Below are 25989 nucleotides of genomic sequence, written 5' to 3' on the forward strand. Positions count from 1 at the left end.
CCTTTCGCAATTTTTCCAAGAAAACATCAGAATCAACGTCAACGTATGGGCAGGCATTGTTAATGATTATTTAATTGGGTCATACCTTCTACCGGAACGGTTAACAGGACCTATTTATCTGCGTTTCTTGGAGGAAGTTCTCCCAGAACTCCTTGAAAATGTTCCACTAAACGTTAGACGGCAAATGTGGTTTCAGCATGATGGAGCGCCGGCTCACTTTGCTGTTCAAGTACGCGAGTATTTGGCTCAGCGATTTGGGTTACTAGAGGTGGAGCAGTTTCTTGGCCTCCTAGGTCACCCGATTTAACGTCGCTCGATTTTTTCTTGTGGGGACATGTAAAGTCTTCAGTCTACGAAACTCCAGTAGAATCAGAGCTAGACTTAATTGGATGAATAACAGCAGCATTTGAAATCATTCAAAACGAGGATCAAATCTTTAGTGTAGTGCGCCGAAATCATGTGCGGCGTTTAAATCGGTGTATTGAGGTTGGAGGAAGACATTTTGAGCAATTGTTGTGATAGTATCATATACAAAAGTTAAAAATAAATGCATCAGATCCTATTTAGGTAATTAATATTTTTTCTAAATTTAAACGCGTCTTAGGGCCGTAGTGGCGTAGTGACACATTTCCGGACATGGGTTCCTATACTCAAATGGATTCTACTGTTGCACTGAACAACCCCTAGAAGTTTGATCCCATAGTTATATATTGCTATATTATAGCCTCAATTTCTTATGAAATTTTAGTATTTTATGTTATTTTTAGATGAAATTAGTCTCGAAATTTTACTAGGTCATTAGGTATTCCTCTAACTTTCATATTTGACAGTTTTAAAAGCTTAAGATTCAGGAACATACCAATAACTTTTTCCTTTAGCCAAATCATTCAGATTTCTTTTGTTAGTCTACAATATGCTTCTTCAGTGTTGGAGTTGTCCCTAAAGGCATATTCATTTTTATGCAGTAGATTATGTTTATACTTATTAGAGCAATTGGACGATAATTATCAAACCGTTAATCGATAACCTTAGAAGTTCTTTTCACATTCTGTTTGTGTATGGCTATTATGGCATTTTTAAGTATATCAAAGAAAACTTCTGTGCTCAAAACAACATTAATTATGTGCAAAACTAGAGACACTAATCTGTCGACTATTGCGGCCAAGGAGCGAACCTTCTCCCCGAACCGATGATTTGTGAAAAAGGGTAAACGTCGGTAAACTTTCCATCTATGAAAGGATTTTAATAAAACTAAAATTAACAAAGTTATTGGACAATATCAAAATACGTATAGAACGTCGTATACGTATCGGACGCCAGCTTAGTAAATCGCTTCTATTGATTAATTGATTTACAATTACCAATCACACGTCAGTATTTCAACCAAGAAGAGTCAAGAATTTGCGTCGTAAGAGGATTGCATGTAAACACAGCCTTATTAACACCTTTGTAACTTTGACATAATACATATTCTATAGCCAATTCCGATCAGCTGATTGCTGATTAATGTTGACTGTTGAGCCTTGTATATTGTGTATATCCGTTTGTTAATCTATTGGTGGTGTTTTTTGCTTAACTTGTTAGACCTCTGTTAATTTGTATGAATAACATACTTCTTATCGTTATAGTATTTTTTAAGAACTTTTCTGATTGAACATAATGAAAAAATCAGTTCCTCAAAGGAATCACTCTCCACAAGTTCCACCCCAAGAAATGCAAAGATGCAGATTATGTTTGGAAAAGTGCTCAAACTCTATTGAGATTTTTAAAGATGACTTCCCCAAGATGATATATAACCTTACTAGGCTAAAAGTAAGTCATAATTTTGATAGTTCATTTTTAGTTCAGAGAAAAAAGGAGAGGATGGGGTAGATTATTTGGCATATTTTGTAAGAGAAATTATGAGAGGTCTTCATAACTTGCTGTCTTGGCAGACTAGAGTACTCTGTTAAATTTGGAGAATCCTTCCTAAACATTTTTACAAATGCTCTCCTTTAAAAACCCTCCCATTTATCAGGTCAAATTAAAAGTAATATTAATTTTAAGGAATATTTAGATGACATACTTTCTGCCTTTTTCCCACTGATTAGTATGAAATAAAAAATCTTATTTTAGAGTTAGACAATAAAAAAGATCCAGGATGGGATAGTATTTCATCTAAAATACTTTATATAAATTGCCTGAAAATGCAATTAAAATTCTAGTCAAAGTCAAGAAGTGCTTTATTGTTTAAAAATTATACATTTTTGTTAACAAAGCGTGTATGTACTTATACCCAAAATATAGCTTAACAAAATGAAAGAAAATAATTTATAAAATATACAAAGTAGTCATAAAACATTTAAATTATAAATCCAATTATGAAATAGTAAAATAGAATAAAATATCAAAATCTGGTAAAACTTAAAGTATAAGCAATAAAAGGTATTAAAACTAGTAGGTATATCATAAACTATAAAACTAATTAGAAAACACATAAATAAAACTTTAGCCTTATTCACTAAGAAAGGAACCAAAAAACTATACAATATCCTCAAGGATGTCCCGGTAGAACTCTTTCAAGTTATAATAAGGTTTGCGTAAAAGTGACTTCTTTAGCAATCCTCTAAAAGTCCTTAATGAATTAGTTGCTTTTAAACCAATCGACTTCTTTCGACTTTCGATCTTTCTTCCCTCATATATTAATGACCTTTTCACCAAAGTACTATTAGGAATCGGTAAGGGTAAATTAAGTTGTTGGAAGATGTTTCCAAAATGAAGAGAGAAGTAAGGGTCATGATCTTCTGTTCCACAAAGTGTGTTCTGAAGGATCTTCTTTGAGGAATCTAACTGCCCTCTTTTGAGTTGTAAAGAGGATATTTGAAAGACCTTGATTAGAGATGCTATAAAGCTCTCTTTTGACATCTTTTCGACTTTCGATCTTTCTTCCCTCATATATTAATGACCTTTTCACCAAAGTACTATTAGGAATCAGTAAGGGTAAATTAAGTTGTTGGAAGATGTTTCCAAAATGAAGAGAGAAGTCAGGGTCATGATCTTCTGTTCCACAAAGTGTGTTCTGAAAGATCTTCTTTGAGGAATCTAACTGCCCTCTTTTGAGTTGTAAAGAGGATATTTGAAAGACCTTGATTAGAGATGCTATAAAGCTCTCTTTTGCTTCAGGCCAGTTTCCTAGCTGTTGGAAAATTCCAAATATTATTCCCCTGTATAAGGGTGGGGATGAGGGTAGTCCTTCAAATTTCAGGCCTGTTGCATTGTTGCCAACTTTAGCCAACATGGTTGAAAAACGGGTAAAAAGTCAACTTATAGAAGCCTGTACAAATTGGTTCAAGAAAAAAAGTTAAATAGAAATGCTATATTTGGTTTTTTAGAGAAACTTCATAATAATAATGATCGGCAGGCTGCAGCAGCGGTATACTGTGACTTAACAAAAGACTTTGACTGTGAATCACAGAATATTGCTTGCATAAGCTGAGAATTGATGGTATTCAGGGCAGGCCACTATGCTGGTTTGAATCTTATTTGACCAAAAGGGTTCAGTCCATTACATTTAATGCAGTATACAGTATTTATCATGCAAAAAAGAGCTATTATATACACAAGTAAAGCAAAACCATGAACAGACTAATGTAAACCACCTTTTATTGCAAATAAAATTCTGACCTGCCATCTTTATTTATATTGAAGACTGTGTCCTTAATTCATAAGAAGTATAGGAGTCAAAATTCATCTACATGTAGAAGAGTCAGTATTATTATTTTCGGCGGACATGTCCGTTATAAGTAAAACTCGTAATTCATGAAAACACACACTTAATTAAGTCAGTATAAAGTACCATCGCGAATAAAATAAAAGAACTAGTGATCCGAAGCCGGTCTATCTATCATCAGTTCTCTCAAAAGACTGCCTTTTCTTTTCCTTTATGCTTCTCCAAGCATTCATTTCCGGGCTTCCTTCCAATCTCTCGATATCTCTTAAAAGATATTGAGTCATGTCCTTTATTTTATTTCTAAATAAACTTCACTAAAAATCAACATGAACCCAGACTCATAAAAATAATTAATGGACGGCCGTACCGCCGATCGGTGACAGTAACTTAATACCAAGCCTATTACTAATCAATACAAATCCTTATCTTAATATTCTTAGAAAAATACATATAGCCGACATACATATACCACCAGACAAACCTATAAGCTATTATTCCCATTTCCCAGAATGTCTCTGACTCTTTTTTCAAGTAAAATCAGAAAGATATATGAGAAAAAAGTATTTAAGAGAGAAGTCAAAAGGTTACTTCGCAAGAGCCTTTTATGACATTCAGGAATGTTATAATGACTAATTTTAATACTAATACCCTTGAAATATAGGTACATATTCTATTCAAATTTTTACTGCTTTGATGTGGGTATGTTACATTTTAGTTTAGGTATTTTGTTGTTGATGTATGACTGCAAGGCTTTTGTAGTTTTTTATATTGTTTTTTCGATTGTTTTCTATATTAATTATGTTTTAAAAAAAAATTATGACTACTTTAGTACTATTATTTGTAAGTTGTGTTATGTTTATTAAGACAGGACACTTTTAATGTGACCTCTTTAATTTATACATATTTTTTTAGCTTTGTTTAAAACAATTTTGCAATCAAACATTTTTATTTGATTTGAATTATTAATTAAAAGTGAAAATCATTAGTTTAAAATAAATTGAACTAAAATTTACTAGTTTGAAATATGTATCACATTTTATACAGGTAAAAAAATCATTTTTAAGACATTTGTACCACATCAATGGAGATAACATACTTTTTAAAAATATTAAAAGAAGATTAAGATTAAAACTGAAAATTATAATAAAATATACAATATATGGTGGTTCTTGGGAGACGCAAGTTTTGACAACATTGATATTTTGTGATGTCGCGTTAGCGAATCTGTAGAGCACAGTTCAAAATGTTCAACCCGAAAGCGAGCTCAGGTATTAAACATAATGTAAGATTTCTTTACTTCGAATATTGCATAAAGATTTCAATTTTCACAGATACAAAACTCAAATTGTCTGAGCACTGAAACCAACAGACATCCGTTTCGAAATCGTCGAAATCGTCTACGTTTTATGTTACGTAATATGTTATGGGGAACACAGTCGAATGCCTTGCTCAGATCACAGAACAAGACACTGCCATATTGCAAGTTATTAAAAGCATTTAACAAGTAATCAACTAAGTCTAAAATGGCCATAGTGGTACTTTTACCCTTCCTGAAACCAAACTGGCTGGATGCGAAAAGATTGTTACCCTCAAAAAGTTTAACAAGTTGAGCAGCAATACATTTTTCAAAGATTTTTAAGATTATGGGCAGCAAGGAGATAGGACGGTAGTTCTCGGGCCTATCAGGATCACCCTTTTTAAAAATATGTATTACCCTGGCTGATCCGAGCACACCTGGAAAAGTGTTCTCCCTGAAGCATCTGTTTATTAGTTTTGTTACTGGAGCTATGATAATGTTTTTAACAGACTTAATTAATTTGACATTTAGCCCATAGATGTCTTGACTAGTCTTATTTTTTAAGCCATCAATAATCTCTCTTACTTCTACGAATGATACAGGAGAGAAAGAGAACACATTCTCTGGCATACCCAGAACAGAGAGACTTTGGATTAGGTCACCCTGCGACAGTGGAATGTCTCTAACAGTATCATGGGCAATACGTGAAAAGAAATTATTGAAATCGTCAGCCGTTAAAGTACTTTCATGAGATTTTTTCGTTTTTGACGTACCTACACTACTATTAACAACTTGCCATACGGCCTTAGTTGGATTAGAAGCTGATGAGATGAATTTATCAATGGCTTTTATTTTTGCCTCCTGTATAGCAGCTCTATAAACTTTTTGAAAGTCCTTAAACTCCCCCTCAAAATTTCTGTTTTTGTACTGTCAAGACACTCCACTCAGCAGCTGTCATCATCATGGGAGCCCCCTGGTTTGTCAGGAATACCACTCTGTACAGGGACTTGGACAGAGAATTACTGGAAGATAACATAACAAAACTTAATAGGCAATACCTCTTAAAGGCGGTAACACACGACAATCCACTCATCATACACTCCCACACGACAAGAGGCCACCCAGGGGTGAGACACCAGCTGCCGAGAGATCTTCAACATACAACATACATAGAATAATAATCTTTACACATTATATTATGATGTGTATTGCTTAATCAAAATTTCAATAAAAATCAAATATCACATCTGATAAAAGTAGAAAAATTTAAACATGATACAAAAATAAAATTGAAATAACAATAAACTCAACAAAAATTAACGCTTCAAATTGGATGGCTTAAGCAGACCTCATTCTTTGGCTACACAATAAGTTAACATAAAAGCCATTTTGTACTTCCAAAAGAGTTTCTGGTGAAATGGAATTGGCAGATTCAACAATCTTCTTTTGCAACTTCTCAACATTTGTTGGCCTACTAAATTCACGTTTGTAAATGGTACCCCTAAGATAACCGCAAAAATAAAAGTCATTTGGGGTAAATCTGGAGATTTAGGATGTGGACCATTTAATGTACCCAGTACCAATAATAAGGCAGCTAGGACAAGTAATTGTTAAAAATCCTTTTAACATAATCACATTATGACGAGAACAGTCTTGGTGAAAATAGACTGATCCCAGGTCTAAAGCAGGGGGAACTTGGTTTTTCAGCAACTCAAGGTATTGTTGGATTGTGTACCATGTAATGAAAAAGAAGATTCATCTGAAAATAGAATACATATATATTATATGTAAACTTTTCATGCCAAAGGTTGGCATGAAATCTATTGAATTAACTTCAAGAGATTCATAAAACATTTATTGGCTTCTATCAATACCTCATCATCTTGTTCATATTCACCTGTTTTATGAGACCTATAACATCTAAATACATTGTACCGGGTGGCCAACTAAGAATGGACGTCGGCGATATCTCAGGCCCTAATAGTCCTAGCGCCTTGAAAAAAAAAAATTTTGTAATAAAAGTGGCAAAAAAAAAATGCTGGAAATTATTTTGAAGTTCATTGGTCAACCGCTACAGGGCGCCACAGCTTCTTTAAATCTGAAAATTGCATTTTTGCCAAAAAACCTCCAATAACGTACACCTCAAAATATTATATTGATATTCTAGGAAGATTTCCTCACAAAAAAGTTTCTACAAAAATTTCTGTCAGTTGTCAAATAAAGTGTTGGAGGGCGTTTTTAGCTTGAATAATGAAAACAGCTGAAAATCAGCTATGACTGGACCAATTTTTTTTAAACATATTTTTTTTAAGTCTATTGTTGCCTTATTTTTTCAACCAAAAAAAAATTTCAAATTACTTTTCCTAAAATCCGCTAGAGGGCGTTGACTTGTGACTAACCCTTTCTGACGGATTATTTCAAAAAAACTCAAATGCAACTATATATATTTTTTTACGTCATTAAAAGCGGGGAAGAAAACCAAAGAAACTGGTGAAAACGGCACTTCGATATCACTTGTTAAACTAAACTTAAACTTAACTTGTCCATTCGAAAATAAAAGTGATAAAAATGGCCATAAATTACTATTTGCTTAGACAAGCTGAATAAACTCGTATTAACTAAGTATTTTTAAAAAGAAACAAACTCAGTAGTGTTTTAGAAAATCCGAGATATAGAATTGATCGTTATACGTTTATTTATACAGGGTGTTAACTAAATAAAGTTGACCAAATTGGCCTATTTTGGGAAAACTGTGCATACGGTTTATAGTTGTTCTATAGGAAAGTTTTGAAAATTTGGCACCATATCATACCATAGAAAAGTTAATTAAAGATACAACAATAAAATAATTTGACACTTGTAACAATTTTGATGATACCGGATGTAGATGAAAACTTGCTTATTTTAAATAGAACACTCTATAATATGTTATTTGATATTTAAATTCTACATACAATTTTAAGAAATCTTAGGTGGTACAATAAATAATATGTTATACACATAATTTATTTAGTGCCTCCCCAAATGTTCAAAATGCATTCCATCATTTTCTATGCACTGAAACATATTTTGTTCGGTAGGCAAAACTGCAGTCTCTACTTCAGCAAATGAGAGAGTCTGCATGCAATCTCTAATCCGGCCAATCATATTTTGTCTAATAAAATTGGCAATTCCTCCCTTAAAAACTGCAAATAATTTGCACCATTTAGTGCGTTGTTAAAAAAATGCAATCCTTTTTTGTTGTCAAAAAAAAATATTCCTGCCCAACAATTTAAAGACCAACGGCCTTGATGCTGGACTTCTCGCATCCAGTACGGATTCGTTGGTGACCAGTAATGAATATTGTGGAGATTCACGCCTCCATTGCTGTGAAATGTAGCCTCATCTGTTCACAATATGTTTGAAAGCACCTGAGGATCCTCTGCAATCATACCCAAAAGCCAGTGACAATGGTCTAGCCTTCAGTCAAAATGTTGTGCACTTAATTCTTGATGCAGGACTAAATGATATGGATGAAACCTGGAACAAGATGATGACTGCTGATTCAACAGAATAGACCAATGTGGTGCTTTTCGTGTAAAAATTAATTAATTTTACATTTAAAGCATCATCATCAAAAAATGAACTCTCCTTAGGAAAATTCAAGTCTCATCGCGTATAGTGAAGATTAATATCCAAAAGATCGCTTACCTGTACTCCTTATTAATATTCTGAACAGTAGTTCGATTTACTTCCAGGTCGTGCGCTATTGTTCTAGTACTTAAGTGAGGATTAAACTCGACGTAGGCTAAAACATTTATTATGTTGTCTTCGGTGCGTCCCCTGCGTTGTCTTCGAAACACGGGCAGCCGAACGTTTTCAGTCGTTCGCAAACGATGTATGATCTGAAGAAAAACTTTTGCAGTAGGATGGCGTCTATCAGGATACTGATGCGCATACACCCTTGCAGCAACTGGGGCATTTCTCATACATTCAAAATAAGTACCTATTATGTCAAACGCCTCTTCGTTTGTGTAAAGCATTGTTAAACAAAGCAATACGAAAAACAGAGATAAAAAGTTAAGGAACAAAAAACTTGAACAAAACACAAAAAACTGGAACAAAACAGGAAAAACTGGAACAGTACGAACAACTGGCACAAAACGAAAAACTGGAACAACACGGAAAACTGGAAAAACAAAGTTCACAATACGGCGAACTAACAAGAAAACTATTGGATGTTATTAGCGAGACTTAAAAACGCTTTAACAATCGCAAGAAGAGACGCTAAAATGACATTTAACTGAAATATTTACATTTTTTGCTTCGATGGTTACCTGCCACTTTTGTTTCCATAGCCTACTAACTCAACTTTCCTATGCACAGTTTTCCCAAAATAGGCCCATTTGGTCAACTTGGTTTAGTTAACACCCTGTATAAATAAACGTATAACGATCAATCCTGTATGTCGGATTTTCTAAAAGAGTACTATGAGTTTGTTTGTTTAAAAAAATACTTATATAAAAGGAGTTTATTCAGTTTGTCTAAGCAAATAGGAGTTTATCGCCATTTTTGTCATGTTTATTTTCGAATGGACACTTTTTTTTTATAACTTTTGATTAAGAAATGATATCGAAGTGCCATTTTCACCAGTTTCTTTGGTTTTCTTCTCCGCTTTTAATGACGTAAAAAAATATATATAGTTGAATTTAAGTTTTTTGAAATAATCCGTCAGAAAGGGTTAGTCACAAAACGCCCTCTAGCGGATTTTAGGAAAAGTAATTTGAAAATTTTTTTTGGTTGAAAAAATAGACTTAAAAACGCCCCCCACCACTTTATTTGACAACTGACAGAAATTTTTGTAAAAAATTTTTTGTGAGGAAATCTTTCTAGAATATTAATATAATATTTTGAGGTGTACGTTATAGCAGGTTTTTTGGCAAAAATGCAATTTTAAGATTTAAAGAAGCTGTGGCGCCCTCTAGCGGTCGACCAATGAACTTCAAAATAATATCCAGCATTTTTTTGGCCACTTTTATTACAAATTTTTTTTTTTCAAGGCGCTTCGACTATTAGGGCCTGAGATATCGCCGACGTCCATTCTTAGTTGGCCACCCGGTACATATCTAAACCTAGCCATACCATCTATCAGCAATTATGTCTCTGAAAACAGCCATATATCATAGTTATGCAGTGCAATAACATATTATTTTATATTTACATTATATTTTATTATCAATATTATACTACCTTAATATTGATAATAGAATTAGAGCTTTATATTTTGGTATCTATTACTGGATATTTTGGACAATTCTTAGCATTTTGATGGTTTTGATTTATTTTTGCCTCTAAAATTAAAGTTTGTCACTATGACATTTTGTGACCAGAATTCTGGATTCATTAGACAATTAATCTGTGGGAGCTAGGCTATATGAATATAGTTTTGGTGGCTGAAGTGTTAAATAATTTAGTGCATATATAAATTTGAGAAATATAGAGAAACCTCATTAGCGCCACTTAATTTTCCTAAAATATGTTCTGCGATTAACTATAAGTAAAATACAAATGAACACCAACTTCAACGCCAGTCTTAAAGTAAGGCTACAGGATGATTGTGAATGTATTATTTCCATAAAATTGTGCTTGAAAATTAAACTAAGAATAGAAAATTCAATACTATATTTTGACAGATTTCATACTTCATTGGCACTTCAAATAATGCGTTTTATATTATTCATCCATTATGAACATCATTATTTTGTAATTTTGTTTTTGTGCATTATTTGAATAATACACAAAATTTTTAAAGCTTGCATCCTTTTTAAAGCTTGCAGAAACTTGAGATGTAACTTGAGGCTTATTAGTATTTCTACTCTCAAGATTTGTTTTGCAGTAATTATATCATGGAAATAGCCAGTTTTTGAGTGCTGGGGGTGCTTCCTATAATGTATTATAGTATTTATAGATTAATTTTATTTGAATAAAATTAAGGCAATCTTTTATTTGATCTTGTATGTTGTTCAAAAATTGTATTTTGGTTTTAAACAATATGATATTAAATTACATTATTTTATTCAAGGTATGGCCTGATGACAGAATGCCAAACATATCATGCATCTCATGCGCTCTGGAAGTTAAACAAGCAATGCTTGTGCGTAAGAAAATACTTAGATCCTATAAAGCCCTTCTTACAGAAATAAATCCTCAATTAAATAAAGATATGAATTACAAAATAAGTCAGGAAAATCAAAGGCCTCCATTGGATACTTTAAGATATGGATCGCCACCTCCTTTAGCACCTCTAACTGAAGATTATGAAGCTGCAGCAAATGTATCCATACCTGAAGGCAGATCTGAAAATTATAATTATCAACAAGGAAAACTTAATTATATTCCAGAACAAGACAGTAATTTTACCTTATTTGAAGGTAGCACTGATGGTAACTGTTTTGAGATGATCAGTAGAATAGAGGATGGTGAATATGAACAGATTATAATATCAGTCGAACCAGAACAGAATAATGAAGCGATTTTTAAAGAAGGTAAGTAACAATATTTGACAAAATATTGACGGTTAAGTTCATCTTTACACTAAATTAACCATATCCAAATGTTTAATTTCACGTTATGAAGTTAACTTTTGGGTAAATAAAAAAAAATACCAGTTTCTCTCTTGCTGGTGATCTTGAATTTATTTATTCTTAAGCCATATTAGTTATAATTACTTGTTGAATATAATGATATAGTTGCCTGATTAATACAACAAAGTTTTTTTTATACATGAGCATTTAAAATCGGTAAGACATCCAAAGAATTTTCCATTCCGTTTTATTAGGAATATAAATATTGAAATTACTTACATTTTCAGGCGTTTTGTCATGTCTATTAAAATAAGTAACACATAACAACAAAATATGTGAGGTACACTCATATCAGCATTGTTGAAGGATAACGGTTCACCATATCAAAAAGGTTTCTTGGAATAAACATGTTTTATTAAGCCTTTTCCTTATATTATCTGAATAATGTGCAATAAATAATATTAATGTTTTTGTCATCAAAATGAAGTGTTTATTTACAGTTTGCAACTTTTGCTGTTGAATTTTTTTTATATTAACTATTAGATTTTCTTATCTGACACCATTTTATTAGGTAAAATAAGCTGAAAATACGGGTTTTGCTCGTGTATTGTTATTTGCTATCCTTTTTTTATTCCATATTGTTTGAATTAAATGAGCTCAGTGTGTATGAATGCAATGCAATAAAGTATTTTAAAAATTGTACTAAAATGGTTAATTCCAAATTAAATGTACCGGGTGTACAACTAAAAGAGGTCGCCAGCCATATATTAGTAACTAGTCATTGCGCAGCGTAGGGAAAACATTTTTCTCATAAAAGCGGCAAAGAGAAATCGCTGGAAATTATTTACAAGTTCGTACGATGACTGCTAGAGGGCGTAATACGACATTGAAATAGAAAAAATTGTTTTTATTGAAAATATTCAAAGTGAAGATTGATAGATGAATAGAAGAAGAATGATGCCATTTTAAAGTATGATAAATTCTAAACATTTTTTATTTCAAACTTTTTTTTCTAGTCTGTCAAATAATAGGTGGGGAAAGGGTTGAATATTTATATCTAAAATTGTTGATAACTTTTGATTGGCCTAACGAATTGTAATGAGCTTGCTCTTGTTTTAAAGGTTAATATTTAGGCTTTTATGTGGTATAATTACTTAGCCGACTTAGTTGTTTTGTTGAGCGCTAGAGGGCGATTTGTTTTAATTTGGACTTTTTAAGAGATTTTCTGGCAAATATTAAATACAACGATGTAATTTTTTTCATTTAGGCTAATAAAATAGAGAACTATTAATTAAAATGTTTTAAAACAATAAAAATAAAACTCCAGAACTCAAATTTTTGTAATAAATAAATTGTTTTATATTTTTAATAGTGTCCTAGATGCTCAAACTGTTTTTCTTAATTTTTAATACACAGTCGAAGTCGTGGTGTCATTGACAGAACCGCCGTCTGGATTTCTGCTGTGGGTAAGGAATTTATTGCATTGCGTATTTGGACCTGCCGGACCTGCATGTCGTTCTGTGTTGTAGGTGGGGTGGCAAAAAATAAATCTTTAATCCTTTCCCACAGATAAAGATTTAGGAGAGTCGGATCTGGGGATCGAGCAGGCCAAAGAAATTACTTCCTCTATTGTTTGTGGATAGGAATCCACAAACAATACTGCCTGGTTAACTACTGACGAACTTGAACTGCAAAAGGTGCAGGGCAACTATCATGTTGGCAAATTATTTGTTCTCTTGTTTCCAAATGAACATCTCCCCGTAACCCCGGAAGATCATTTTGCAAAAAATTTAAATAAACATTATTAGAAAGTGTTTGATTTAATTATAATGATAATAATGCCGCACCAGACATTTACAGCCCATCTCTCTTGGTGTTGAATCTCGCGGATCCATCCAACGGGGTTTTTGTTCTCTCCAATAATGCAGATTATATAGGTTTACACCACCATCGCTACTAAATGATGCCTCGTCCGTCCCTATCTTTGAGATAAATCGGGGATCTTCTCTAACCATGCTCAAGAGACAATGCCAAAAATTAAGTCTGTTATCAAAGTCTCTTTTGAAAATCTCCTGGTGGAGAACCACGTGATAAGTAAAAAACAATAAATATAAGATATTAGGATGCTTATAAGTGTTGTAACAAATAAAAATAGATACTGTACCGTGGGATATTTCCAACTCCTTAGAAATATTTCGGATGCTTATTGAGATTTATAACGTTTGCCTTTTAGGCGCCCTCGCCTTCCTTATAATCGATAATTTATTGCCGCGAATACTTCTAGTATTTCTTAGCCTAGTAGCTAAACAGGTAAAGACTCTGTGATACTACTTACCCGTGACGCAATAATGCCAACGCAGCGACGGATTGAAAAGAAAAGCAAGCTCGTTAAAATTCGTTAGGCCGATCAAAAGTTATCAACAATTTTAGATATAAACATTCAACCCTTCCCCCACCTATTATTTGACAGATTAGAAAAAAAAGTTTGAAATAAAAAATATTTAGATTTTACCATACTTTAAAATAGCATTATTCTTCTCTAGGATTCACTTTGGATATTTTCAATAAAACCAATTTTTTCTATTTCAATGTCGTATTACGCTCTCCAGCGATCATCGTACGAACCTGTAAATAATTTCCAGCAATTTCTCTTAGCCGCTTTTATGAAAAATATTTTTTTTCCTACGCTGTGCGATGACTAATTACTGAGATATGGCCGGCGACCTCTCTTAGTTGTACACCCGGTACACATCCGTTATTTTTTAATGAAAAGGAATTTTATTGCATGAATTAGTACAAAATATGATTTATTCGAATTGATCAATCAGATTAAGAACATCTGTCAAATATGTAATTTTACTACGTTGTAATATTGTTCAAATTAGAGGGGAAAACAAATTAGGGAATAGATAATAAAAACAAGAATAATGTCCTAACTCCATACATGGAGGAACAGCTATTTTAGTTAAACAAACAATTGAAGCTTTTTTCTGTAAAATTAATAAGTATGATAACTTTCTGTTGGAGAAGGTTTTTGAATTCTCCCTTTGTTTTTGTAAGCGATTTAATTTATATGTTCTTTGTGTTTATAGACCACCCACAGGAGATATTGGTATGTTCCTGGACAAACTTGATTCTTTATTATCCCAATTGTCTCTACGCTCCATAGTTATATTGGCTGGTGACTTTAATATTAACTTCACTGATGTAAGCTTGCCATCATATCATACATCCTTTTTAAGTGTATTGGAATCTTATGACTTGAAGATGCATGTTCTTTCACCCACACGTATAACATCCTCATCTGCAACTATTATTGATTAGTTGTGTACAAATTTAAATGATGTGTCATGTAGAGTACTCTCATGTGGTATTTCTGACCATGAAGCCATTCTCGCTAGGATTCCATGCAACACTGTATTTCCTTCATCTCATTATATAGGAAGAATTTTCAGCAGAGCAAATTTCAATGTTTTTTCTTCTACTACAGCTTTGGTTAATTGGAATGCAGTTGAAATGGCTCCTGACCCATTTACTTTGTTATTTCATGTGCTATGTGACAAGATCAATCAGTGTTCGTAGTCTATACAGAAAGACGATAAAAGCAGCAAAGGTTAAATATTATAGTGACCGCTTAAATGTGTCCTCAAATAGGCAGAGAGAGTGTTGGTCAATTATAAATGACTTCAGGCATTCTCACAAGAAAGTTTCAGAACCAGAAGTAAGACCAAATAGTTTAAATGATTATTACTGTAATATTCCTCATGTAAGGATGTAAATACTAATATTGATCCTTTGCATTATATTCAACAAGTGTCAGTTCAAAATTCTTTTTTCTTTTATCCTGTTAGCCTTACTGACGTTAGAGATGCAATTAAAAGCTTAAAAAACCATAAATCAGCTGGAGCTGATGGGATATCATCAAAATTATTACTCCTTTTGCCTGACTTGACCTGTTTGAAAGAGGCAGTGGTTATCCCTCTTTATAAGGGTGGAGATTTGAGTGAGCCTTGTAATTTCCGTCCAATTTCTATATTATCTACCCTCTCCAAGATAGTTGATTTATCTAATAGAGCATTTTATCTGCAAATCAGTTTGGATTTCAAACGGGAAAAGGGACTCATTCTGGGGCGCTGTTTTCGGCTTTTTGGAGAGTGTTTATGTGTCCTTAAATTCTGGAGAGTCCGCGGCGGCAGTGTTTTGCGATTTATCCAAGGCATTTGATTGTGTAGATCATGGAATACTGCTGTCTAAGCTCAATAATTATGGCTTTAGAGGTGTGGCATTGCAATGGCTGGAATCTTATCTGTCTAATCGTACCCAAAGAGTTACAGTATCTGGATGTTTATCCGATTCCAGATCTCTTAAAAATGGAGTACCTCAGGGTTCAGTGTTAGGACCACTATTATTTTTGCTCTATATAAATGATTTGGGTTCATTACAACTGCAGGACAAAGTGGTTCAGTTTGCTGATGATACCACCATTTTATGGAATCATAGAGATTCTGATAGTGTTGGAGCCCAGGTTTTTAAGGATCTTAAGATTTTATCGGAGTGATGTGCTGCAAACAGGATTGTATTTAATGTGGGCAAAACCTTTATTATGGGATTTAAGTGTGACGTTCAGGGCCTTATGTTTAGTGAAAACTCCCCCTTGCAAAACAAAGAAAGCTGTAAGTTCCTTGGTATTACCATTGATGGTCGCCTTCGCTTCGAAGATCATATCCTAAATCTTGCATCAAAATTATCCTCTGGATGCTTTGCAGTAGGAATGGAGGGGCATGAGCTGGGAGGGGTAGTTGCACGTTCAGTGTACTTTTTTCTTATTGAGTCCCATCTTCGTTATGGCTTGCCTTTTTGGGGTTTAAGCAACAAGGGATTATTAAACATACTTTTTGTGATTCAAAAAAAGGCAGTTAGATACCTATGTTCCGCTGGGTTAAGAGATTCTTGTAAACCTCTCTTTATATCTCAAAAAATCCTAACTCTTTTTTTCTCTTAGAAACAGCTACTCTTATTCATAAATGTCCTAAACCTCCCTCTCTTGGTCATATGACTTGCCAGGTTAACGATTTTCCCTTACCAATCCCTACATCCTCCCTCACCAAGAACTCACTTATATACCTTAGCAAAAAAATTTACAACCATGTTCCTCTATGTATCAGACAAATTTTAGAAGTTAAGAAATTCAAAAAGAAATTAAAATCACTTTTATTATCCAGGGCATATTACAGCCTTGACGATTTTTTTAATGATACCTTTTGACCTGTGCTCTGACATCATTTTAGTGTTTTAGTTTTGTTTCCTATTAAATAATTTAATTTACTTCCTCTAAATTCTGTTTTATTGACGGCTTTACTTGTGTAATATTTTTTTATAATTTTTTTTTTCAATCTGTTTTGTTATAATTAATTTTGGTAATGTGTGTAAATTTTATGGTAAAGTGTTTTAGATGTTATGTTTGTTTGAAATTTGAAATTTAAAGTGAATTTGGATTTTTTTAGTTTTTAGGATGCTTGTACACAAGATTTTGTTGTCTTACGTAATATAGCACATTTTCTTTCTTTCTTTCCTATGTAGGGAGTTGATTTGACAACAAATTTGCTTCAAAATTTGTCACCATTCAAATCATATCAAGTTATCTTTAGAGATGGGTTCGAGATAAATTGTTTAAGGATGTAATTTTGTATCTAAAATGATTTTTTTTATTTTAGACGAACAAAACAACGGTACCACTTATGTTCAGCAAACCTACGAAGAGCAAAAGAGTTTTGAGAAAAAACGAAAGGTTGACTTAAGTTCAACTGTTCAGGTAAGAAGCGGTAAATGATAAATCTGCTTGTCAAAAACAGTTTTTTTAGGAACATTTTCCAGAGCAAACTGGTTCTGGGGTAAAAGTTAAATTTAGAAAAAAACCCGAAGATGTAGCGTGTTGCTATTGCAATAAAATATTTTTGAAATACAATTTGGAAAAACATATGAGAAATTGTTCTCATATAAAAGACATTAAACTTGAATTGGATTTAATGGAAGTTCCAGAGGTTCCATTACAGGTCGGTGTGGAATTTTAGTATCTTTTTTAAGTAATTTTCAATTCATTAATTATTTTCGTTTCAGCCAAGAAAGAGCGGCATGAAGGTGTTTAATTGAAATATCAAATTTGTGCAAAACAGAAATAGAATAATGTGTTTATTTAATACCATTTGTACCGTTTTTATATTAAATGTTTTTGGAATTAAATTTTTTTTTAATAAAAATAAATGACTATATTAATTATTTTGTTATTTCAAGTTCTTTTATGTCATCTCATAAAGTCGTACCATTAAAAAAGATATTAAGCTATAATAGAAGATTCACGTCAGGAGCCTTTCATTTAACTCGATGTATTTCCATCGTTACTGATTTTTAAAATTGCCAATTTGAGACGGTGTGTCGCTACCTAGAAAATTTGTGAATGTACAGTTTTATTCTTACTTGAACTGAGATTGAGCAAAAAATTGCACATGATTTTGCTGCCATCAGACGCGTGTCGTTATATATCGACTGGAAATGTAAACAAAATAAAATGAATATTTTTTTTTATAATAGTTTTAGTAACAAATGAACCTGATTTGATCTGGTTGAATTTGTATATTTTTTCTTAAGAAATTTGGTGGTTTTGAATGATATTGTAGAAGTTCTGAACTGCTGCCATGGAGTGTTTTAAAATTAGTTTCTTCTTGAACATGGCGTATTCCAAACACACTTTGTGGAATTATCATTTACCCGGCCGTATTTAACTTTTCTTTGGCTATCTGCAGCTACGAAAGAAATTTAGACACAATTTTTTTAGCTGGACGGTAAGCTATTTTACTTTAAAGTTCAATGTTGTACAATCATAAAAAATAGAAAAAGAATATTAATAAAAACGGTCAAGGATCTTTAAAGTTATTCTTGGATTTTATAACTATATTTTCTTACTTCTGCATTTACTATTTAAAGTTTTTAACATTTTTCCAAAGATCTTGTCCGCATCGGCTAAACTGCCAACGTCATGCGGAAGGATTGTGACGATGCACAACTAGGGTTTCCATATAGGCATTTTGAGACCCAGGACATATAAATCCGAAAATCCGGACTTTTCAGCAAATAATGTCAAAAGAGTGTATGCATTATAGAAATGTTAAATAAAGTTTCATAGAAATATTTGTGTAATTTTTTTTATTAAAAAAAAAACATTAATACATATTCTATTAGCATTAATAACCTATTAATTAATATGTATTTACTTTTATGTAACGCCTAAAACCTAAAACTCATACATCATATAAGAATAATTATTATTATTATTATTTCAAAAGCTAATATTTCTCAGATTTTTTAATTTTGTTTAAAATGGAAATATTTTCTGGTAATAATAAATAGTTATAAAAATCAACGCAAGTCATGTTGAAATTAAATATGGTAAATATGATGCCTTTAATTGATTCCAACGTAAGTCTATTCCCTTCTTTAGTCCATTGCGCCGTAACTAGAGAAAATATTCGCTCTACATTTGCATTGTGTGCGGTAATTGCAAAAAAATAATGGCATAATTTTAATAATTCTGAAAAAACTTCAGATGAGACGCAATTCTTAAAATATAAAAACCATTTTTTATCGCTGGCTAGAGTTTGCTGATCAGAACTAAATTTAAATGCTTTTTTAAGCAAATTCCATTGATCAAAAAATTTCACAGCATCGATTTCAATGCCCTTTTCTAATAAAAAACTTGGGCATGGCAAAATATCAATTTCCCAATCATTTGCCTCCAGGTTTAGCAAATTCATCCACTTAAAGCACTTAAATTGTTCAAATGGCTTAATCCAATTTTCTATATATTTAATAGCTCTTTCACACGCAAAACATATTCTTTTTGAATATTTCACATAAGTCCCGAACTTAAGGTGGAATAAATTTGCTTGTTAATCTATTATTGAAGTTGTTTACTATATTTTCAAGAATTATCAATATTTCGATTACTGAGTTATCAGCGCGTTCTATGCGCTCAATATTTTGATAAAACACTGTCATTAGAGAATGAACAAAATACAAATAGGCCTCTGAAAACGAATTTTCAAAAAATGATTTTAACATAATAGGCGGGCTGTTTTCAGACAGAAAATATGATTTTAAAGCTTCAAACATTTTAAGGACTCTTTCTATTGCTGAAAACAATGATAGCCACCTTGTTTTTGAATGATATAGTAGTTGACTGTAACTGGTATCTACAAAATCACAAAATTCTTTTAGAGTAGCAACCCTTACAGTGTAAATATTAAAATGATTGAAAAGCTTTAAAATGATACTTTCGATATCAATTGGCAAAATATCACAACTTGTTTGGACCGTATTATTTATGATATGCGCTGGACATCCAATACCAACTATGTTTTTATTTAATATGGATTTTAATCTCTGAAAAATATTATTATGACCAGCCCTGTTGACACCACCAAAGTTGGTATTACAATTATCACCAGAAAATGATATACATTTTTGTGAAATATCAAATTTCCCTAAAACAGAATATCTGTAATACTTTCAGATTTTTCATTCTCAGTACTACAAATGTCAGCTAATTTAATTTGCATACCACCATTTTTTAAATCAAAATATTGAAATAAAATTGGAAACATTTTAATGGAATTGTGGTTGCTTGCATCTGTTGATATTCCAATAAATGGTAGGTCATGTAATTGATACGTCATTTGTTCCAGTGATGCTGGGCCAAGTCCTCCATTAATGATGTCTTCAACTTTAGTGTGTCCACAAGTAATTGATTGTCCAATTGAATCAGCATATATTTTCCTATGAAAAAAAAAGATTAAATACATCAATTATTTCACCATATTTAAAAGAAAAATTACCTTCATTGTACAATCCATTGATAAATAGGATTGATGATGTTTCGCTGTGTGGTAGGCTAATGTAGCCTCTGCTGCTTGCACCAGTTTTTCTTGTTCTTTATTGGTAGTTTTTATAAAAGTATCCAGTCTAGATGTACCTTAAAATAAAATTCAGGCATAAACAAGAATAACAAGATGCATAAAAAGCTTGTAAACCAAGTTTTATATTACTAAAACTTGCTTGGCTCTTCAAATTTGCTTGATGTTTTTCAGTTTTTGAGTGATTTTCGAGATCCTTTTTCCGTTTATGGGCAATGCTAATGATGGAATTGCATATATTACATATATCTGATGAATCTGACGATTTGATCCTTTTAAAAGAAGGAAATGCTTTAAGCAAGTCGTCTGTCACCAGACACTTTCTCTTTGGCATTATAATTACACTCACTTATAGTCGCAAACACAAAACTAGAGAAAAACAAACAACAATAGCGTTCGGTGAATCCCAAAAATTTTTGGCTCCTAAATCAAATGTAAGCTAAGCTACGACTCATAAACTCCATAATGGTGCGCGCCGGCCATAAAAACCCAAACCAGTTCGGGTAAATCCGAACGTATGGAAACCCTATGCACAACGGCATCAAAGCGCATCTATTCGGTTGCTCTGAAGAAATTCGACTTGGGATTTGACATTCTATATCCTGCGTGCTCCCACATGGTATTTGTTTTTTTACTTGGTATCTATACAGTGTTAGAAAAAATTACCCGAACGGTCGATTATTTCAAAATATACAGGAGTTATCAAAAAACGTCTTATATAAAAATAAAGGATTGTTGAAAATCTATATATCGGTGACAAATTAAAACATAAAGGGTCGCCCACAAAGAACGTTATAAAGAATGATAGTTATACTGCAGTAATGTGCTCTCGCACAGCAATAGCAAAATGTGCCGGGCCACTATCTAACTGTTGTTAACTAATGTTTTGCTGCAATTCCAATAACACATCTTCCAGCAACAACGGCAATTGAGTAGTCAAAAAATTAGGACAGACGCTGCCATTTAGGGACTGTTCGAAAAAGTATGGCCCAATAATTCTGCCTCCCAGTATACCACACCACACATTTAACCTCCAACGCCCTTGGTGCTGAACTTCACGCAACCAATGCGGATTTTCTGCAGAACAATAATGCATATTGTGCAGATTGACTCTACCGATCGTCGCTATGTGGATTCATCGATCCAAAGAATGTTGAATAAAAATTCACTGTTTAGAAACGATTTTTTGTAATATTGATAAGTATGATAATCTTCTGTTAGAGAATGTTTTTGAATTCTCTCTTTCTTTTTGTAAGCGTTTTAATTTATATATTCTTTGTGTTTATAGGCCACCTACAGGAGATATTGCTATGTTTCTGGACAAACTTGATTCTCTTTTATCCCAGTTGTCCCCACACTTTAAGATTATATTGGCTGGTGACTTTTATATCAACTACACTGATGAAACCTTGCCACGTACTTCTCTTTTAAGTATTTTAAATTCTTACGACTTGAAAATGCACGTTCTTTCTCCCACACGAATAACTTCTTCATCTGCAACTACAATTGACTATTTCTGTACAAATTTTGATGACGTTTTATGCACAGTACTTCCATCTGGTATTTCCGACCATGAAGCTATTCTTGCTAAAATGCCATATAATACTGTATTATCTTCATCTCATTATATGGGAAGAATTTTCAGCAGGAGAAATTTCAATGCTTTTTCTGCTGCTACAGCAATTGGAATGCACTTGAAACGGCTTCTGACTTACTTACTTTATTTTTTTAAGTTCTGTGTGATAAGATCAATCAGTGCTTTCCTAAAATGAGGCTTAAAACTAAGAAACGAAAACAAGAGGCCGTAGAATTTCAGCTAAAAACCTCAGTTTTTTGACTAAATTGTGCAAATATACCACAAATGAAAATATCCTTGTATATCATCAGAAATACCGTAGTCTGTACAGAAAGACAATTAAAGCAGCAAAATCTAATTATTATAGGGATCGCTTAAATATGTCATCAAATAGGCAAAGAGAGTGTTGGTCGATTATTAATGATTTTAGACATTGCCATAGAAAACTATCTGAACCGGAGTTAAGACCTGACATTTTAAACGACTGTTATTGTGATATACCTAATATATCTTGCTCAAGGGCATTCGTAGTAACATTGATCCCTTACACTATCTTCAACAAGTGTCGGTTGAACATTCATTTTTCTTTCATCCTGTCGATCTTACCGAAGTAAAAAATGAAATCAAACGCCTAAAAAACCATAAATCATCTGGAGCTGATGGGATATCTTCGAGGTTGTTACTCTTTTTGCCTGATTCAGCCTTAAATGCTTTAGTTTCTGCCATAAACAATTCTTTACATATTGGCATTTTTCCTTCATGTTTAAAAGAGGCAGTGGTTATCCCTCTTCATAAGGGTGGAGATTTGGATCAGCCTTGTAATTTCCGTCCCATTTCTATTTTGTCTACCCTCTCTAAGATAGTTGAAAAACTTGCAAAAAGCAGAATTTTGTCCTTTTTACACCATAATGGCATTTTGTCTGCAAATCAGTTTGGATTTCAAGCCGGTAAAGGGACTCATGATGCTGTTTTTAGCTTTTTGGAGAGCGTCCTTGAATTCTGGAGAGTCATCGGCGGAAGTGTTTTGTGATCTATCCAAAGCATTTGACTGTGTGGATCATGGAATACTGTTATCTAAGCTCGATAAATATGGTTTTAGGGGCGTAGCGTTGCGATGGCTTGAGTCCTATCTATCAAATCGTACTCAGAAGGTTACAGTGTCTGGGCGTTTGTCTGCTTCTAGTTCCCCAGGGTTCAGTGTTGGGACCACTGTTATTTTTACTGTATCTGGATGACTTGAGTTCATTGAAACTGCAGGGCAAGGTGGTTCAGTTTGCTGATGATACCACCATACTATGGAGCCATAAAAATTCCGATTATATTAAGACTTGTATCCTTGAAGACCTTCAGATTTTATCAGGGTGGTGTGCTTCCAACAGGCTCGTGTTTAATGTAAGAAAGACGTCTATTATGGGGTTTAAGTGCGATGTCCAGGGTCTGATGTTTGACGAAAATTCCCTCTTGCAGAATAAAGAGTGCTGCAACTTCCTAGGAATTACCATTGATGGTCGCCTTCGGTTTGAAGATCATATTTTACATTTAGCTGGGAAATTATCTTCTGGATGTTTTGCAGTAAGAATGGCAAAACAAGAGCTGGGAGGGGTGGTTGCACGTTCAGTGTACTTTTCACTTATTGAATCTCATATTCGGTATGGCTTGCCTTTTTGGGGTTTAACCAATAAGGGGCTACTTAACATTGTCTTTGTTATTCAAAAAAAAAGCAATTAGATACCTGTGTTCTGCTAAGTAAAGAGATTCTTGCAAACCCCTCTTCATTCAAATAAGTCAGTATATTGTGTCTTTCAAAATATTTTCAACTCTGATAGTGCCGTTGAAATGTAGGCCAAAAACTACCATTCGCTCGTAAGTTAGCCACTAATCGGCAACGCAAAGACGCCGATTTGGATATCGAGCCGCGTAAACTCTTTTTGCTACTGAGGCATTCTAAAGACATTCAAAATAAACCGCAAGCAAATCCACAGCTTCATCGTACGTAAAACACAATATTACGACAAAAATTATATAAAAGTAAGCGAAACTATTGACAATTTAAGGTATATTTATGTTTTGATTAAATATTTATTTTCTTCAGAGATTTAGACAATTGGAGAAAATTTATCATTTCTGTCGGAATGTTCAAAAAATGCCCTTTGGCCACAAATGGCTCTTTTTAAAGAGCCATTCAGTCACAATGGTGTTAAAGTCGACTAAGCCATTTCTAAGATACAGGGTGTTTTTTACAGAAACCTGTGAATACCCCCACACCACTTTATCTTTAGAGATACAGGAAAAACCGTCGAACAAAAAAGTTTCAGACTGTTTTTGATTGTTGATTTTTTTTATGACTCTGCTACGAGGCAATTTGCCAGCGCGATTTGTTTATAACAATACTAAGTCTATAACCATTCACAATATTTAAAGCTTGCAATGCACGATGTTACTTCATTTACGATGCATCCAACCTGGTTACCATCGGCAACTTAAACCTAATCGAACACTCACATACAACCATGCCCACGCCCTCTAGCGGTCATTTTAGAAACTTAAAAATATTTTCAAGGTTGTTCTCTTGACCGCTTTAAAAATAATATTTTTACCGCAAGCCTCTGCAATGAGTACGTTCCGAGATACAGTACGTCCCATTCTTAGTTGGCTACCCTGTACACTGATGATGAAAATATTTCAGGTTTTTTTCTTTACACCTGGATTTTTACACTGCCGTGTTCAGTCAAGGCATAGGCAAAATAATTATTCTTTAAAAAAACTGATGAATTAAACAGTTTGGAATTCTGTATCATTTTATTAACGTTTTTCTTTAAAAAGAACTTTGCAGGCAAATTGACAAGCTGGAAATAATTTTAAATAATCGGATAAATTAAATAATTCGCCTTTTTTAAGATACCAATGTATTTATGTTTTATCGATAGAAACCACCATTGTAATTGTCGTAAGAAAATACTAGATCGCTGACCGCTGTGATCTAATACAATGGCTTTCTTCGAGTACGCATTCGGACACTCTCCTTTATTCTCTCTGGGTCAGGTTAATTTTTTTTTATACTTTGTAAAACAATTTATTATACTATTTGCAATAACCACTTGTTTATCTTCATCTTGGTATAACTTCAGATATCACACGATATCACTTGATATAACTTCAGTTATTACAGTATATCGATTTTATAATTTAATAAGTTTATTCAAAAATATAACATAAATATTCTTTTCCATGTATTAGCGATTTCCTCGAAAGCGGTTAGCTGTATCAAAGAATGTAGCGATGTAATGACTAACTCTATTGAATTGGACATTTTATTATTATGTAATGGTTAACTGTAGGTAACCCTCATTCACCCCCTGGCATTAGTGTTAATTTATTTTTGAAGTAAGAAATAAGCAGACTGTCCATAAAACTAAAAGTCTGAATAACTATTGGGATGGCTGTAGCTTGGAGAGTTAAATTTTAGGGCGCATGCTCATAGGAAAAGTATTATTTAAAAATTATACTTTAATAATAATCTTTTGAATGTGTTTATATAAAAATTTGAAATTTGACACAAATCATTAGCAACCTAAATAATACGTTTTGGTCCCTAGCTCATTTTGCAAAACTTTGGGCGTCCCGCCGTCATTTTGAAGTCAATAAAATTAATTACAAAGAGGGGTCATGCGATACATCGTTTGAAAGGTCACACTGAATGCTTTATGGTCCTAGAATATTATAGAATATAAAGTCATTACGTCTACCCATAGCAAAATGGCAGCCGTTCAAAATCTAATATTTCGCATTTTTATTTTCTGTACTACACCTGTTCAGCTGTAATATGTTTGTATTTTTTCTAATTTCAAATTTTTATCTACACTCATTCAAAAAATATA

The 25989-nt window shown here is 33.0% G+C and overlaps 1 protein-coding gene and 1 long non-coding RNA gene across 4 annotated transcripts; one reads left to right on the forward strand and one right to left on the reverse strand.

Annotated features, from left to right (window-relative positions):
• The first annotated feature begins 1488 nt into the window (after nucleotides 1–1488).
• LOC126735423 (uncharacterized) lies at nucleotides 1489–17845 on the forward strand. Its single transcript, XM_050439401.1, has 5 exons — nucleotides 1489–1812; nucleotides 11068–11530; nucleotides 17284–17381; nucleotides 17431–17622; nucleotides 17687–17845. Exons 1-5 carry the CDS (start codon nucleotides 1660–1662, stop codon nucleotides 17717–17719), a joined length of 939 nt encoding a protein of 312 aa, XP_050295358.1. The 5' UTR covers nucleotides 1489–1659; the 3' UTR covers nucleotides 17720–17845.
• Nucleotides 7516–11981, reverse strand: LOC126735424 (uncharacterized). 3 transcript variants are annotated; one of them, XR_007660400.1, is made up of 4 exons: nucleotides 11849–11981; nucleotides 9302–9462; nucleotides 8697–8890; nucleotides 7516–8525 (listed from the first exon to the last, which is right to left on the reverse strand). It is a non-coding gene; the product is annotated as an uncharacterized LOC126735424 (long non-coding RNA). The 3 variants fall into 3 exon arrangements; XR_007660401.1 differs by having other exon boundaries at nucleotides 9302–9417; nucleotides 11849–11948; XR_007660399.1 differs by lacking the exon at nucleotides 11849–11981 and having other exon boundaries at nucleotides 9302–9713.
• Nucleotides 17846–25989: the final 8144 nt, after the last annotated feature.

The sequence above is a fragment of the Anthonomus grandis genome, chromosome 4 (genome assembly GCF_022605725.1).
Source record: "Anthonomus grandis grandis chromosome 4, icAntGran1.3, whole genome shotgun sequence".
NCBI classification, from domain to species: domain Eukaryota; kingdom Metazoa; phylum Arthropoda; class Insecta; order Coleoptera; family Curculionidae; genus Anthonomus; species Anthonomus grandis.